The 14,650-nt window shown below is 56.8% G+C and overlaps 1 protein-coding gene across 4 annotated transcripts in view; it reads right to left on the minus strand.

The window, feature by feature from the left end:
* Positions 1-4,966: 4,966 nt before the first annotated feature.
* LOC147094588 (coronin-1C-A-like) overlaps positions 4,967-14,650 on the minus strand; it is an 84,256-nt gene continuing 74,572 nt past the window's right edge. For all 4 annotated transcript variants that reach the window (XM_085974424.1, XM_085974423.1, XM_085974425.1 and 1 more), the window contains exons 7-11: positions 13,787-13,891; positions 12,824-12,969; positions 12,146-12,203; positions 11,360-11,572; positions 4,967-8,609 (exon numbers count right to left, since the gene is read on the minus strand). In XM_085974424.1, the coding sequence (XP_085830550.1) occupies positions 8,511-8,609; positions 11,360-11,572; positions 12,146-12,203; positions 12,824-12,969; positions 13,787-13,891 (621 nt within the window). In that variant the 3' untranslated portion in view covers positions 4,967-8,510. The remainder of the gene's footprint in view (positions 8,610-11,359; positions 11,573-12,145; positions 12,204-12,823; positions 12,970-13,786; positions 13,892-14,650) is intronic.

Consider the following 14,650-nt stretch of genomic DNA (forward strand, 5'->3'; position numbering starts at 1 on the left):
AGGGGCTGGAGGAGGTTACAGAGATAGGGAGGGTGGTAGGGGCTGGAGGAGGTTACGGAGATAGGGAGGGTTGTAGGGCTGGAGGAGGTTACAGAGATAGGGAGGGTGGAAGGGGCTGGAGGAGGTTACAGAGACAGGGAGGGTGGAAGGGGCTGGAGGAGGTTACAGAGATAGGGAGGGTTGTAGGGGCTGGAGGAGGTTACAGATATAGGGAGGGTGGTAGGGGCTGGAGGAGGTTACGGAGATAGGGAGGGTTGTAGGGCTGGAGGAGGTTACAGAGATAGGGAGGGTTGTCGGGGCTGGAGGAGGTTACAGAGATAGGGAGGGTGGAAGGGGCTGGAGGAGGTTACAGAGATGGGGAGGGTGGAAGGGGCTGGAGGAGGTTACAGAGATAGGGAGGGTGATAGGGGCTAGAGGAGGTTACAGATATAGGGAGGGTTGTAGGGCTGGAGGAGGTTACAGAGATAGGGAGGGTTGTAGGGGCTGGAGGAGGTTACAGAGATGGGGAGTGTTGTAGGGGCTGGAGGAGGTTACAGAGATAGGGAGGGTTGTAGGGGCTGGAGGAGGTTACAGAGATAGGGAGGGTTGTAGGGGCTGGAGGAGGTTACAGAGATGGGGAGTGTTGTAGGGGCTGGAGGAGGTTACAGAGATAGGGAGGGTGGTAAGGGCTGGAGGAGGTTACAGAGATAGGGAGGGTGGTAGGGGCTGGAGGAGGTTACAGAGATAGGGAGGGTGGAAGGGGCTGGAGGAGGTTACAGAGATAGGGAGGGTGGTAGGGGGCTGGAGGAGGTTACAGAGATAGGGAGGGTTGTAGGGGCTGGAGGAGGTTACAGAGATAGGGAGGGTTGTAGGGGCTGGAGGAGGTTACAGAGATAGGGAGGGTGGTAGGGGCTGGAGGAGGTTACAGAGATAGGGAGGGTGGTAGGGGCTGGAGGAGGTTACAGAGATAGGGAGGGTGGAAGGGGCTGGAGGAGGTTACAGAGATAGGGAGGGTGGAAGGGGCTGGAGGAGGTTACAGAGATAGGGAGGGTGGAAGGGGCTGGAGGAGGTTACAGAGATGGGGAGGGTGGAAGGGGCTGGAGGAGGTTACAGAGATAGGGAGGGTGGAAGGCGCTGGAGGAGGTTACAGAGATAGGGAGGGTGGAAGGGGCTGGAGGAGGTTACAGAGATAGGGAGGGTGGTCGAGGCTGGAGGAGGTTACAGAGATAGGGAGGGTGGTAGGGGCTGGAGGAGGTTACAGAGATAGGGAGGGTTGTAGGGGCTGGAGGAGGTTACAGAGATAGGGAGGGTGGTAGGGGCTGGAGGAGGTTACAGAGATAGGGAGGGTGGTCGAGGCTGGAGGAGGTTACAGAGATAGGGAGGGTGGTAGGGGCTGGAGGAGGTTACAGAGATAGGGAGGGTGGTCGAGGCTGGAGGAGGTTACAGAGATAGGGAGGGTGGTCGGGGCTGGAGGAGGTTACAGAGATAGGGAGGGTGGTAGGGGCTGGAGGAGGTTACAGAGATAGGGAGGGTTGTAGGGGCTGGAGGAGGTTACAGAGATAGGGAGGGTGGTAGGGGCTGGAGGAGGTTACAGAGATAGGGAGGGTGGTCGAGGCTGGAGGAGGTTACAGAGATAGGGAGGGTGGTCGAGGCTGGAGGAGGTTAGAGAGATAGGGTGGGTGGTCGAGGCTGGAGGAGGTTACAGAGATGGGGTGGGTGGTCGAGGCTGGAGGAGGTTACAGAGATAGGGAGGGTGGTAGGGGCTGGAGGAGGTTACTGAGATGGGGAGGGTTGTAGGGGCTGGAGGAGGTTACAGAGATAGGGAGGGTGGTAGGGGCTGGAGGAGGTTACAGAGATAGGTGGGGTGGTAGGGGCTGGAGGAGGTTACAGAGATAGGGAGGGTTGTAGGGGCTGGAGGAGGTTACAGAGATAGGGAGGGTTGTAGGGGCTGGAGGAGGTTACAGAGATAGGTGGGGTGGTAGGGGCTGGAGGAGGTTACAGAGATAGGGAGGGTTGTAGGGGCTGGAGGAGGTTACAGAGATAGGTGGGGTGGTAGGGGCTGGAGGAGGTTACAGTGATAGGGAGGGTTGTAGGGGCTGGAGGAGGTTACAGAGATAGCGAGGGTTGTAGGGGCTGGAGGAGGTTACAGAGATAGGGAGGGTTATAGGGCTGGAGGAAGTTAGAGATATTGAGGGTTATAGGGCTGGAGGAGGTTACAGAGATAGGGAGAGTGGTAGGGGCTGGAGGAGTTTAGAGCTAGGGAGGGTGATAGGGGCTGGAGGAGGTTACAGAGATAGGGAGGGTTGTAGGGGCTGGAGGAGGTTACAGAGATGGGATGATTGTAGGGGCTGGAGGAGGATACAGAGATAGGGAGGGTTGTAGGGGCTGGAGGAGGTTACAGAGATAGCGAGGGTTGTAGGGGCTGGAGGAGGTTACAGAGATAGGGTTATAGGGCTGGAGGAAGTTACAGAGATAGGGAGGGTTATAGGGCTGGAGGAGGTTACAGAGATGGGGAGAGTGGTAGGGGCTGGAGGAGTTTAGAGCTAGGGAGGGTGATAGGGGCTGGAGGAGGTTACAGAGATAGGGAGGGTTGTAGGGGCTGGAGGAGGTTACAGAGATGGTATGGTTGTAGGGGCTGGAGGAGGATACAGAGATAGGGAGAGTGGTAGGGGCTGGAGGAGTTTACAGAGCTAGGGAGGGTGATAGGGGCTGGAGGAGGTTACAGAGATGGGATGGTTGTAGGGGCTGGAGGAGGTTACAGAGATAGGGAGGGTTGTAGGGGCTGGAGGAGGTTACAGAGATAGGGAGGGTGGTAGGGGCTGGAGGAGGTTACGGAGATAGGGAGGGTTGTAGGGGCTGGAGGAGGTTACAGAGATAGGGAGGGTTGTAGGGGCTGGAGGAGGTTACAGAGATAGGGAGGGTTGTCGGGGCTGGAGGAGGCTACAGAGATAGGGAGGGTTGTAGAAGCTGGAGTAGGTTACAGAGATAGGGAGGGTTGTAGGCCTGGAGGAGGTTACAGAGATAGGGAGACTGGTAAGGGCTGGAGGAGGTTACAGAGATAGGGAGGGTGGTAGGGGCTGGAGGAGGTTACAGAGATAGGGAGGGTTTGTAGGGCTGGAGGAGGTTACAGAGATAGGGAGGGTTGTAGGGGCTGGAGGAGGTTACAGAGATAGGGAGGGTGGTAGGGGCTGGAGGAGGTTACAGAGATAGGGAGGGTGGTCGGGCCTGGAGGAGGTTACAGAGATGGGGTGGGTGGTCGAGGCTGGAGGAGGTTACTGAGGTAGGGAGGGTGGTAGGGGCTGGAGGAGGTTGCAGAGATAGGGAGAGTTTGTAGGGCTGGAGGAGGTTACAGAGATAGGGAGGGTTGTAGGGGCTGGAGGAGGTTTCAGAGATAGGGAGGGTGGTAGGGGCTGGAGGAGGTTACAGAGATAGGGAGGGGGGCGCGGGCCGTGGAAGGATTTGAACAGGAGGATGGAGAATTTTAAGATCGAGGCGTTGCCGGACCGGGAGCCGATGTCGATCAGCGAGCAACAACAGGGGGTGATGGGTGTATGGGACTCGGAGAGAGTTAGGATACAGGAGCAGCAGGAGTTTTGGATAAGCGGATGGCTACGGAGGGTGGAAGGTTGGTGGCCGGACAGGAGCGTGTTGGAACAATGGAGTCTGGAGGGAAATGGGATGAGTATTTCCTAAATGGTGAAATACAGAATGGCAGAGTATTTCCTGAATTGTGAAAGATTGGGGAGTGCAGATGCTCAAAGGGACCTGGGTGTCCTTGTACATGAGTCACTGAAAGTGAATGTGCAGGTGCAGCAAGCCATTAGGAAGGCAAATGGTATGCTGGCCTTCATTACAAGAGGATTTGAGTACAGGAGTAAAGAAGTCTTACTCCAATTCTATAGGGCCTTGGTGAGACCACACCTGGAGTACTGTGTACAATTTTGGTCTCGTTACCTAAGGAAGGATACACTTGCCATCGAGGGAGTGCAATGGAGGACCACGAGATTGATTCCTGGGATGGCGGGACTGTCGTATGAGAAGAGATTGAGTAAACTAGGCCTGTATTCTCTTGAATTCAGAAGAATGAGAGGGGATCTCATTGAAGCATACAAAATTATTACAGGGCTTGATAGGGTGGATGCTGGGAGAATGTTTCCCTTGGCTGGGGAGTCTAGAACCAGGGGCCACAGCCTCAGGATAAAGGGTCGGCCATTCAGGACTGAGATGAGGAGGAATTTCTTCACACAGAGGGTGGTGAATCTTTGGAATTCTCTACCCCAGAGGGATATGGAGGCTCAGTCATTGGGTATATTCAAAACAGAAGTCGATAGATTTCTGACTAGTAAAGGGCATCGAGGGATATGGCGATAGGGCCAGTGAATGGAGTTGAGGCAGAAGATCAGCCATGATCTCATTGAATGGCGGAGCAGGCTCGAGGGGCCCAAAGGCCGACTCCTGCTCCTATTTCTTATGTTCTTATGAGAGAGAGAGAGACAGAATGAGACAGAGAGAGAGAGAGAAATTGAGAGAGAGACAAAGTGGCTGTGGTATCTTTTATGTCCCATCTGAGAGGGACGACGTCGCCGCCCATGGGGACCCGTACCCCGGGGAGAGTCGGTGCCCGTGGGGACCCGTACCCCGGGGAGAGTCGGTGCCCGTGGGGACCCGTACCCCGGGGAGAGTCGGTGCCCGTGGGGACCCGTACCCCGGGGAGAGTCGGTGCCCGTGGGGACCCGTACCCCGGGGAGAGTCGGCGCCCGCGGGGACCCGTACCCCGGGGAGAGTCAGCGCCTGCGGGGACCCGTACCCCGGGGAGAGTCGGCGCCCGCGGGGACCCGTACCCCGGGGAGAGTCGGCGCCCGCGGGGACCCGTACCCCGGAGAGAGACGATGCCCGCGATGACCCGTACCCCGGCGAGAGTCGGGATGGGGCTCCTGTTGATAGATAGCTGATGCACAGGTGCAAACATAGATTAAAAAATGAGCCATTTTCCTTTGTTTATTCAGCATTTATTTTTTTTACAAGGTGACGTATATTTCACAGCTTGTTAAAACGTTTATTTTGAAAAAGAATTTGCGCATGTGGACAGATTCTGTCACTGTGAGGAATACTTTGAGCAGGAATCGCGCTGTGCGATTATGGCCTAGTCTGTTGTTAAAAAATGAATCGTGTGCGTCGCTGTCAAGGCCAGCATTTATTGCCCATCCCTAGTTGCCCTTGAGAAGGTGGTGTTGAGCCGCCTTCTTGAACCGCTGCAGTCCGTGTGGTGAAGGTACTCCCACAGTGCTGTTAGGGAGGGAGTTCCAGGATTTTGACCCAGCGACGATGAAGGATCGGCCGATATATTTCCAAGTCAGGCTGGTGTGTGACTTGGAGGTGGAACTTGGAGGTGGTGGTGTTCCCATGTGCCTGCTGCCCTTGTCCTTCTAGGTGGAAGAGGTCGTGGGTTTGGGAGGTGCTGTTTCACTTGCTGTCTCTCTCCACCTCTTCGTCTCTCTCTCCCTCACACACACACACTCATTTTCTCTGTGTCTGTCTCCCCGTGTCTCTCTCTCTCCCCCAGTCTCTTTCTCTCCCTGTTTCTCTTTCTCTCTCTCTCCCCCACCGTCTCTCTCTCCCCCGTCTCTCCCTCCCCGTCTCAGTCTCCCCGTCTCACTCTCTCGTCTCCCCCGTCTCTCCCTCTCATCGTTCCTCTCTCTCCCCATCTCTCTCTCTCTCTCTCTCCCTCTCCCCGTCTCTCTCTCTCTCCCCGTCTCTCTCTCTCTCCCCGTCTCTCTCTCTCTCCCCGTCTCTCTCTCTCTCTCTCTCTCCCCGTCTCTCTCTCTCTCTCTCTCTCTCTCTCTCTCTCTCTCTCTCTCCCATCTCTCTCCCCGTCTCTCTCTCTCTCTCTCTCTCTCTCCCCGTCTCTCTCTGCCTCTCCCTGTCTCTCTCTGCCTCTCCCTTTCTGTCACGCATTTTCTCTCTCTCTGTCTCTCTCAATTTATTCTCACCCCTTCTGCACCAGGCCTCAGAGACTCTCGTTGCTCCCCACCCAACCTAACATCGTACACTCCAGCCTGGCTAACAACTTGACCCCGGCTCTGCCCTGGCACTCTCCGCCCTGCTACGGCCATTACGGGGGACACCCAGCGATGGAAGAGGATAAGGGGTAAGCCATTTAGGACAGAGATGAGGAGGAATTTCTTCACCCAGAGAGTGGTGAACCTGTGGAATTCTCTACCACAGAAGGCAGTTGAGGCCAATTCATTAAATATATTCAAGAAGGAGTTAGATATATTTCTTAAGGCTAAAGGGATCAAGGGATATGGGGAGAAGGCAGGGACCGGGTACTGAATTTGGATGATCAGCCATGATCTCATTGAATGGTGGAGCAGGCTCGAGGGGCCGAATGGCCGACTCCTGCTCCTATCTTCTATGGGTGAGCGAGAGGGAAAGTGGACGGACGGTCGGAGGAGGAGGAGGAGGAGGAGGAGACCCTGGAGCCACCAGTGGAGGGGCGACGGGCTGGGGGGACAGATCCTCGGCCGACCACCCTTGGGCTTTCCTCGCTGCTCCCCGGCCGCCCTTTCCCCGTTCCGCCTCGGGCGCGCTCGCGTCCTGCTCATCACCCCTCACAGCGCAAAATGGCCGCCACTACTGAAAGCAAAAAATACTGTTTGGGCGGGGAAAAAAAAAAGAGATTAAAAAACAGCACCAGGAATAATTCTGACAAGTTTTATACCTTATATATTTTTTTAAATCCTCCCCCCTCACTTGAAAAGGAAAAATGGATTTCCGCTTCTCTGGGGAGAGATTTCTATCGCTGCCCTCGTTCCTCCCCCTCCCCACCCGCTGAATGGACTGGTCCGGCAGGGGCAGCCCGGGACGAAGCTCTGTCATTGGGCAGCTCGGCCCAGTGACGTCATGTGGCAGGAGAACTCATTCCTAAAGGGGGGGGGGGTGGGGGCCTGCATTGGCAGTGCCACCATGTTGTCTTTGAGTTTTTAAGTACGCACTCTCGCTCCCCCTCCGCCCCCACTCTCACCGCACCCCCGACCACCCCACCCCCCACACGAACGGTTTAAGAGAAGGTCCCTGATGGGGGGAGTCTCCCTTTAAGAGGGGTCCCTGATAGTGAGACTCCCTCTTTCAAGGGGGTCCCTGATGGAGAGACTCCCTCTTTAAAAGGGGTCCCTGATGGAGAGACTCCCTCTTTAAAGGGGGTCCCTGATGGTGAGACTCTCTCTTTCAAGGGGGGTCCTGATGGTGAGACTCCCTCTTTAAAAGGGGTCCCTGATGGTGAGACTCCCTCTTTAAAAGGGGGTCCCTGATGGAGAGACTCCCTCTTTAAAGGGGGTCCCTGATGGTGAGACTCTCTCTTTCAAAGGGGTCCCTGATGGTGAGACTCCCTCTTTAAAGGGGGTCCCTGATGGTGAGACTCTCTCTTTCAAAGGGGTCCCTGATGGAGAGACTCTCTCTTTCAAGGGGGTCCCTGATAGTGAGACTCTCTCTTTCAAAGGGGTCCCTGATGGAGAGACTCTCTCTTTCAAGGGGGTCCCTGATAGTGAGACTCTCTCTTTCAAAGGGGTCCCTGATGGAGAGACTCTCTCTTTCAAGGGGGTCCCTGATAGTGAGACTCCCTCTTTCAAAGGGGTCCCTGATGGTGAGACTCCCTCTTTAAAGGGGGTCCCTGATGGTGAGACTCTCTTTCAAGGGGGGTCCTGATGGTGAGACTCTCTCTTTAAAGGGGGTCCCTGATGGTGAGACTCCCTCTTTAAAGGGGGTCCCTGATGGTGAGACTCTCTCTTTCAAGGGGGGTCCTGATGGTGAGACTCCCTCTTTAAAAGGGGTCCCTGATGGTGAGACTCTCTTTCAAGGGGGGTCCTGATGGTGAGACTCTCTCTTTAAAGGGGGTCCCTGATAGTGAGACTCCCTCTTTAAAGGGGGTCCTGATGGTGAGACTCTCTCTTTCAAAGGGGTCCCTGATGGTGAGACTCCCTCTTTAAAGGGGGTCCCTGATGGTGAGACTCCCTCTTTAAAGGGGGTCCCTGATGGTGAGACTCTCTTTCAAGGGGGGTCCCTGATGGTGAGACTCCCTCTTTAAAGGGGGTCCCTGATGGTGAGACTCTCTTTCAAGGGGGGTCCCTGATGGAGAGACTCTCTCTTTAAAGGGGGTCCCTGATGGAGAGACTCTCTCTTTAAAGGGGGTCCCTGATGGAGAGACTCCCTCTTTAAAGTGGGTCCCTGATAGTGAAACTCTGTTTAAAGGGGGTCCCTGATGGAGAGACTCTCCCTTTCTAAGGGGGGTCCCTGATGGAGAGACTCTCCCTTTCTAAGGGGGGTCCCTGATGTAGAGACTCTCCCTTTAAAGGGGGTCCCTGATCGTGATTCACACGGAGTTGCTGGGAGACGGGGGGAGTGGGGGAGTGGGGAGTTGCGTTGTATAATACAGTGGCCATCTTGTTGAAGTGGGAGGCGAATTAATTCTCTGTTTCTTTGCTGTTTTTTTTTGGTTTTCACACCTCCTCGATGCTCCCTCGAGTTCGGAGTCCTTACACTTTCCCTTCCAGCTCTGTGATTCTCCTCTCCTGTTCCTGCATCCTCACTTTCAGATTGTTCATCTCCTCCAGCAGGCTTTCAATAGCCGGGTTCTGCAACAGGCCAGAGGTTAGACGTCAGAGCTGACACACAGCGCCAGACGGGAGTGAATCATTCCCTCTTCCCCGCCCCCCGCTGTGTACTGTACATGTACAGGAGCAGACACTGACACACACACACACGGGCCGTACAGGAGCTGACACTGAGACACACACACTGACCGTACAGGAGCTGACACTGACACACACACACACGGGCCGTACAGGAGCTGACACTGAGACACACACACTGACCGTACAGGAGCTGACACTGAGACACACACACTGACCGTACAGGAGCTGACACTGAGACACACACACTGACCGTACAGGAGCTGACACTGACACACACACTGACCGTACAGGAGCTGACACTGAGACACACACACTGACCGTACAGGAGCTGACACTGAGACACACACCCTGACCGTACAGGAGCCGACACTGAGACACACACACTGACCGTACAGGAGCTGACACTGAGACACACACACTGACCGTACAGGAGCCGACACTGAGACACACACACTGACCGTACAGGAGCTGACACCGAGACACACACACGGGCCGTACAGGAGCTGACACTGAGACACACACACTGACCGTACAGGAGCCGACACTGAGACACACACACTGGCCGTACAGGAGCTGACACTGAGACACACACACTGACCGTACAGGAGCTGACACTGAGACACACACACTGACCGTACAGGAGCTGACACTGAGACACACACACACGGGCCGTACAGGAGCTGACACTGAGACACACACACTGACCGTACAGGAGCTGACACGGAGACACACACACTGGCCGTACAGGAGCAGACACTGAGACACACACACTGACCGTACAGGAGCCGACACTGAGACACACACACTGACCGTACAGGAGCCGACACTGAGACACACACACTGACCGTACAGGAGCAGACACTGAGACACACACACTGACCGTACAGGAGCTGACACTGAGACACACACACTGGCCGTACAGGAGCAGACACTGACACACACACACACGGGCCGTACAGGAGCTGACACTGAGACACACACACTGACCGTACAGGAGCTGACACTGAGACACACACACTGGCCGTACAGGAGCAGACACTGACACACACACACACGGGCCGTACAGGAGCTGACACTGAGACACACACACTGACTGTACAGAAGCTGACACTGAGACACACACACTGACCGTACAGGAGCTGACACTGAGACACACACACTGACCGTACCGGAGCTGACACTGAGACACACACACTGACCGTACAGGAGCCGACACTGAGACACACACACTGACCGTACAGGAGCTGACACTGAGACACACACACTGACCGTACAGGAGCTGACACTGAGACACACACACTGACCGTACAGGAGCTGACACTGAGACACACACACTGACTGTACAGGAGCTGACACTGAGACACACACACTGACCGTACAGGAGCTGACACTGAGACACACACACTGACCGTACAGGAGCCGACACTGAGACACACACACTGACCGTACAGGAGCTGACACTGAGACACACACTGACTGTACAGGAGCTGACACTGAGACACACACACTGACCGTACAGGAGCTGACACTGAGACACACACACTGACCGTACAGGAGCTGACACTGAGACACACACACTGACCGTACAGGAGCTGACACTGAGACACACACACTGACCGTACAGGAGCCGACACTGAGACACACACACTGACCGTACAGGAGCCGACACTGAGACACACACACTGACCGTACAGGAGCCGACACTGAGACACACACACTGACCGTACAGGAGCTGACACTGAGACACACACACTGACCGTACAGGAGCTGACACTGAGACACACACACTGACCGTACAGGAGCTGACACTGAGACACACACACTGACCGTACAGGAGCCGACACTGAGACACACACACTGACCGTACAGGAGCTGACACTGAGACACACACACTGACCGTACAGGAGCTGACACTGAGACACACACACTGACCGTACAGGAGCTGACACTGAGACACACACACTGACCGTACAGGAGCTGACACTGAGACACACACACTGACCGTACAGGAGCTGACACTGAGACACACACACTGACCGTACAGGAGCTGACACTGAGACACACACACTGGCCGTACAGGAGCTGACACTGAGACACACACACTGACCGTACAGGAGCTGACACTGAGACACACACACTGACCGTACAGGAGCCGACACTGAGACACACACACTGACCGTACAGGAGCTGACACTGAGACACACACACTGACCGTACAGGAGCCGACACTGAGACACACACACTGGCCGTACAGGAGCCGACACTGAGACACACACACTGACCGTACAGGAGCCGACACTGAGACACACACACTGACCGTACAGGAGCCGACACTGAGACACACACACTGACCGTACAGGAGCTGACACTGAGACACACACACTGGCCGTACAGGAGCTGACACTGAGACACACACACTGACTGTACAGGAGCTGACACTGAGACACACACACTGACCGTACAGGAGCTGACACTGAGACACACACACTGACCGTACAGGAGCTGACACTGAGACACACACACTGACCGTACAGGAGCTGACACTGAGACACACACACTGACCGTACAGGAGCTGACACTGAGACACACACACTGACCGTACAGGAGCTGACACTGAGACACACACACACGGGCCGTACATTTATTCACCCCCCCACCCCCTCCGTTGCCGACTCTCTCCCTCCACTCACCGAGTCGGACGCGGCCAGCGTCCTGTGCGTTCCGCTCTTGACGTCGAGCACCTTCTTACAGATCTTGAACTCCTGGACCTTGGTGGTGGAGCAGCCGTTCTTCAGCGAGATGTAGATGGGCTCCGCGTCCTTGCCCGCAAGCCACTCCTCGGCATCCAGAGAAGGATCTGGGCCTATTGTGTCCGGGAACAGATCCTCTTGGAACAGGTCAGACTGCAAGAGAAAAGGGTCACCGCCGTCACGCCTGGTCGGGCTGCTACTGTATCGTGCGCCGGTCGTAGATCAACACCGTAACCACTGTCGGAGGGGCAGTACCGAGGGAGAGCCGCACTGTCGGAGGGGCAGTACTGAGGGAGAGCCGCACTGTCGGAGGGGCAGTACTGAGGGAGCGCTGCACTGTCGGAGGGGCAGTACTGAGGGAGCACCGCACTGTCGGAGGGGCAGTACTGAGGGAGCGCCGCACTGTCGGAGGGGCAGTACTGAGGGAGCGCCGCACTGTCGGAGGGGCAGTACTGAGGGAGCGCCGCACTGTCGGAGGGGCAGTACTGAGGGAGCGCCGCACTGTCGGAGGGGCAGTACTGAGGGAGCGCCGCACTGTCGGAGGGGCAGTACTGAGGGAGCGCCGCACTGTCGGAAGGGCTGTACCGAGGAAGTGTTATCCCCGGTGTCCTGGCCAACTGTGGTCATTATCACATTGCCGTCTGTGGCAGCTTGCTGTGCGCCAATTGGCTGCTGCGTTTCCTACATTACCCCTTGATCTGACATCAACGAATTTGTCAAGCTCACCTTTCGTGGAACAGTCATCGCAATCGGCTCACATTTCCTCTCGTGAAGCTTGTAGAACCTGAGAACAGAGGAGCAAAAAACTTACTCCATCGATCAAACGAGGCCCCCACGGTGCAGGGACACCAGGGGAAGGGCCGAGGCCCCACGGTGCAGGGACACCAGGGGAAGGGCCGAGGCCCCACGGTGCAGGGACACCAGGGGAAGGGCCGAGGCCCCACGGTGCTGGACACCTGGGGAAGGGCCGTGGCCCCACGGTGCAGGGGAAGGGCCAAGGCCCCACGGTGCAGGGACACCAGGGGAAGGGCCGAGGCCCCACGGTGCAAGGACACCAGGGGAAGGGCCGAGGCCCCACGGTGCAGGGACACCAGGGGAAGGGCCGAAGCCCCACGGTGCAGGACACCAGGGCCGAGGCCCCATGGTGCAGGGGAAGGGCCGAGGCCCCGTGGTGCAGGACACCAGGGGAAGGACCGAGGCCCCATGGTGCAGGACACCAGGGGAAGGGCCGAGGCCCCACGGTGCAGGACACCAGGGGAAGGGTCAAGTCTCCGGGCGAGATTGGCTCGCTGAGCACAGGCCGGGAATGGAGCCTCGGCCTTTCCTGCTCTCTGTGTGTGTGGGGCTCAGTATCCGTCCCTCTCTGCCAACGGCCCCTCCCGCTCCCCTTCCCGTGTTCCATACCTGGCGATTTCACACTTCTTGACGTCCAGGCCTCTCTTGGGCATGTACCCGATGCCACGCTGGGAATCTTTGCTGCCGTACGTGGACAGGTAATGGATGTAGGGTGCCTCTTCCGTTATCTCGAAGTAGCGAATACTGCTGTCTCCCTGGGCAGGACAGGAATTATCCGAATTCAGTGCAGTCACCCACAAAATAGCTTTTCCTGCTCTCTCCCGAGTGTCTACGCCCGGCCCCCGACCCTTCACCCCATCTGGGTCCCGGCCTCCGACCCTTCACCCTCCTCTCTGGGTCCCGGCCTCCGACCCTTCACCCTCCTCTCTGGGTCCCGGCCTCCGACCCTTCACCCTCCTCTCTGGGTCCCGGCCTCCGACCCTTCACCCCCCTCTCTGGGTCCCGGCCTCTGACCCTTCACACCTTCTGGATCCCGGCCTCCGACCCTTCACCCCCCCTCTCTCTGTGCCCCGGCCTCTGACCCTTCACCCTCTCTGGGTCCCGGCCTCCGACCCTTCACCCCCTCTCTGCCCCGGCCTCCGACCCTTCACCCTCCTCTCTGGGTCCCGGCCTCCGACCCTTCACCTCCTCTCTCGGCCCCAGCCTCCGACCCTTCACCTCCTTTCTGGGTCCCGGCCTCCGACCCTTCACCCTCCTCTCTGGGTCCCGGCCTCCGACCCTTCACCCCCCTCTCTGGGTCCCGGCCTCCGGCCCTTCACCCCCTCTGGATCCCGGCCTCCGACCCTTCACCCCACCTCTCTCTGTGCCCCGGCCTCTGACCCTTCACCCTCTCTGGGTCCCGGCCTCCGACCCTTCACCTCCTCTCTGGGTCCCGGCCTCCGACCCTTCACCCCCTCACTGGGCCCCGGCCTCCGACCCGAATTCACCCCTGTCTGGGCCTCAGTCTCCCATGCTGCTCGCCTCTCCCCGCACCCTCTCCACCCCCCCACCCGCACTCCCTGCCCGCCTCACCTTGCCGCACAGGTAGACGATGCTGGAGTCGGGATCGTAGAATGGAATCAGCACACCGCTGCCTACATCCAGGTCCTCCAGGGTCATCGCCTCACTCATCTTCGCCTAGAACAGAGAATAAAATCAGTGAAATCAGGCTGCAGAGTAGAGAGGAATCGCCACAACGCGCGGACCGTTCCTGTACACTTAGAGCGACTTTCCATCTCTCCGTCTCTCTCTCTCTCTGTCTCTCTCTCTCTCTCTCTGTCTGTCTGTCTCACTCTCTCTGTCTCACTCTCTGTCTCTGTCTCTCTCTCTCTCCCCTCCTCTCTCTCTCTCTCTCCCCCCTCCTCTCTCTCTCTCCCCTCCTCTCTCTCTCTCTCCCCTCCTCTCTCTCTCTCTCCCCTCCTCTCTCTCTCTCTCCCCTCCTCTCTCTCTCTCCCCTCCTCTCTCTCTCTCTCTCTCTCTCTCTCTCTCCCCTCCTCTCTCTCTCTCTCTCTCTCCCTCTCTCCCTCTCCCCTCCTCTCTCTCTCTCCCCTCCTCTCTCTCTCTCCCCTCCTCTCTCTCTCTCTCTCTCTCTCCCCTCCTCTCTCTCTCTCCCCTCCTCTCTCTCCCCTCCTCTCTCTCTCTCTCTCCCCTCCTCTCTCCAATTCCAATTCCAATTCCAATTCAAATGCTTTATTGGCATGAAAGTTTACAGAGAACCATATTGCCAAAGCTTACATAGCAAAAAGGTACAGTTTTCCAACATTCTGTAGGGGTCAATCGATTTGACATTTGTTGGGTACATACAATATTACTTTTAAACAATATTAATTTTAAACAGTCTTTCTACTTCATTTGGTACGTTCAATATTAATTTTAAACAGTCTTACTTTTAAACAG

This window comes from Somniosus microcephalus, unplaced genomic scaffold, assembly GCF_052327205.1.
Source record: "Somniosus microcephalus isolate GS21.2 unplaced genomic scaffold, FLI_Smic_1.0 unresolved_chr1, whole genome shotgun sequence".
Taxonomy (NCBI): Eukaryota; Metazoa; Chordata; class Chondrichthyes; order Squaliformes; family Somniosidae; genus Somniosus; species Somniosus microcephalus.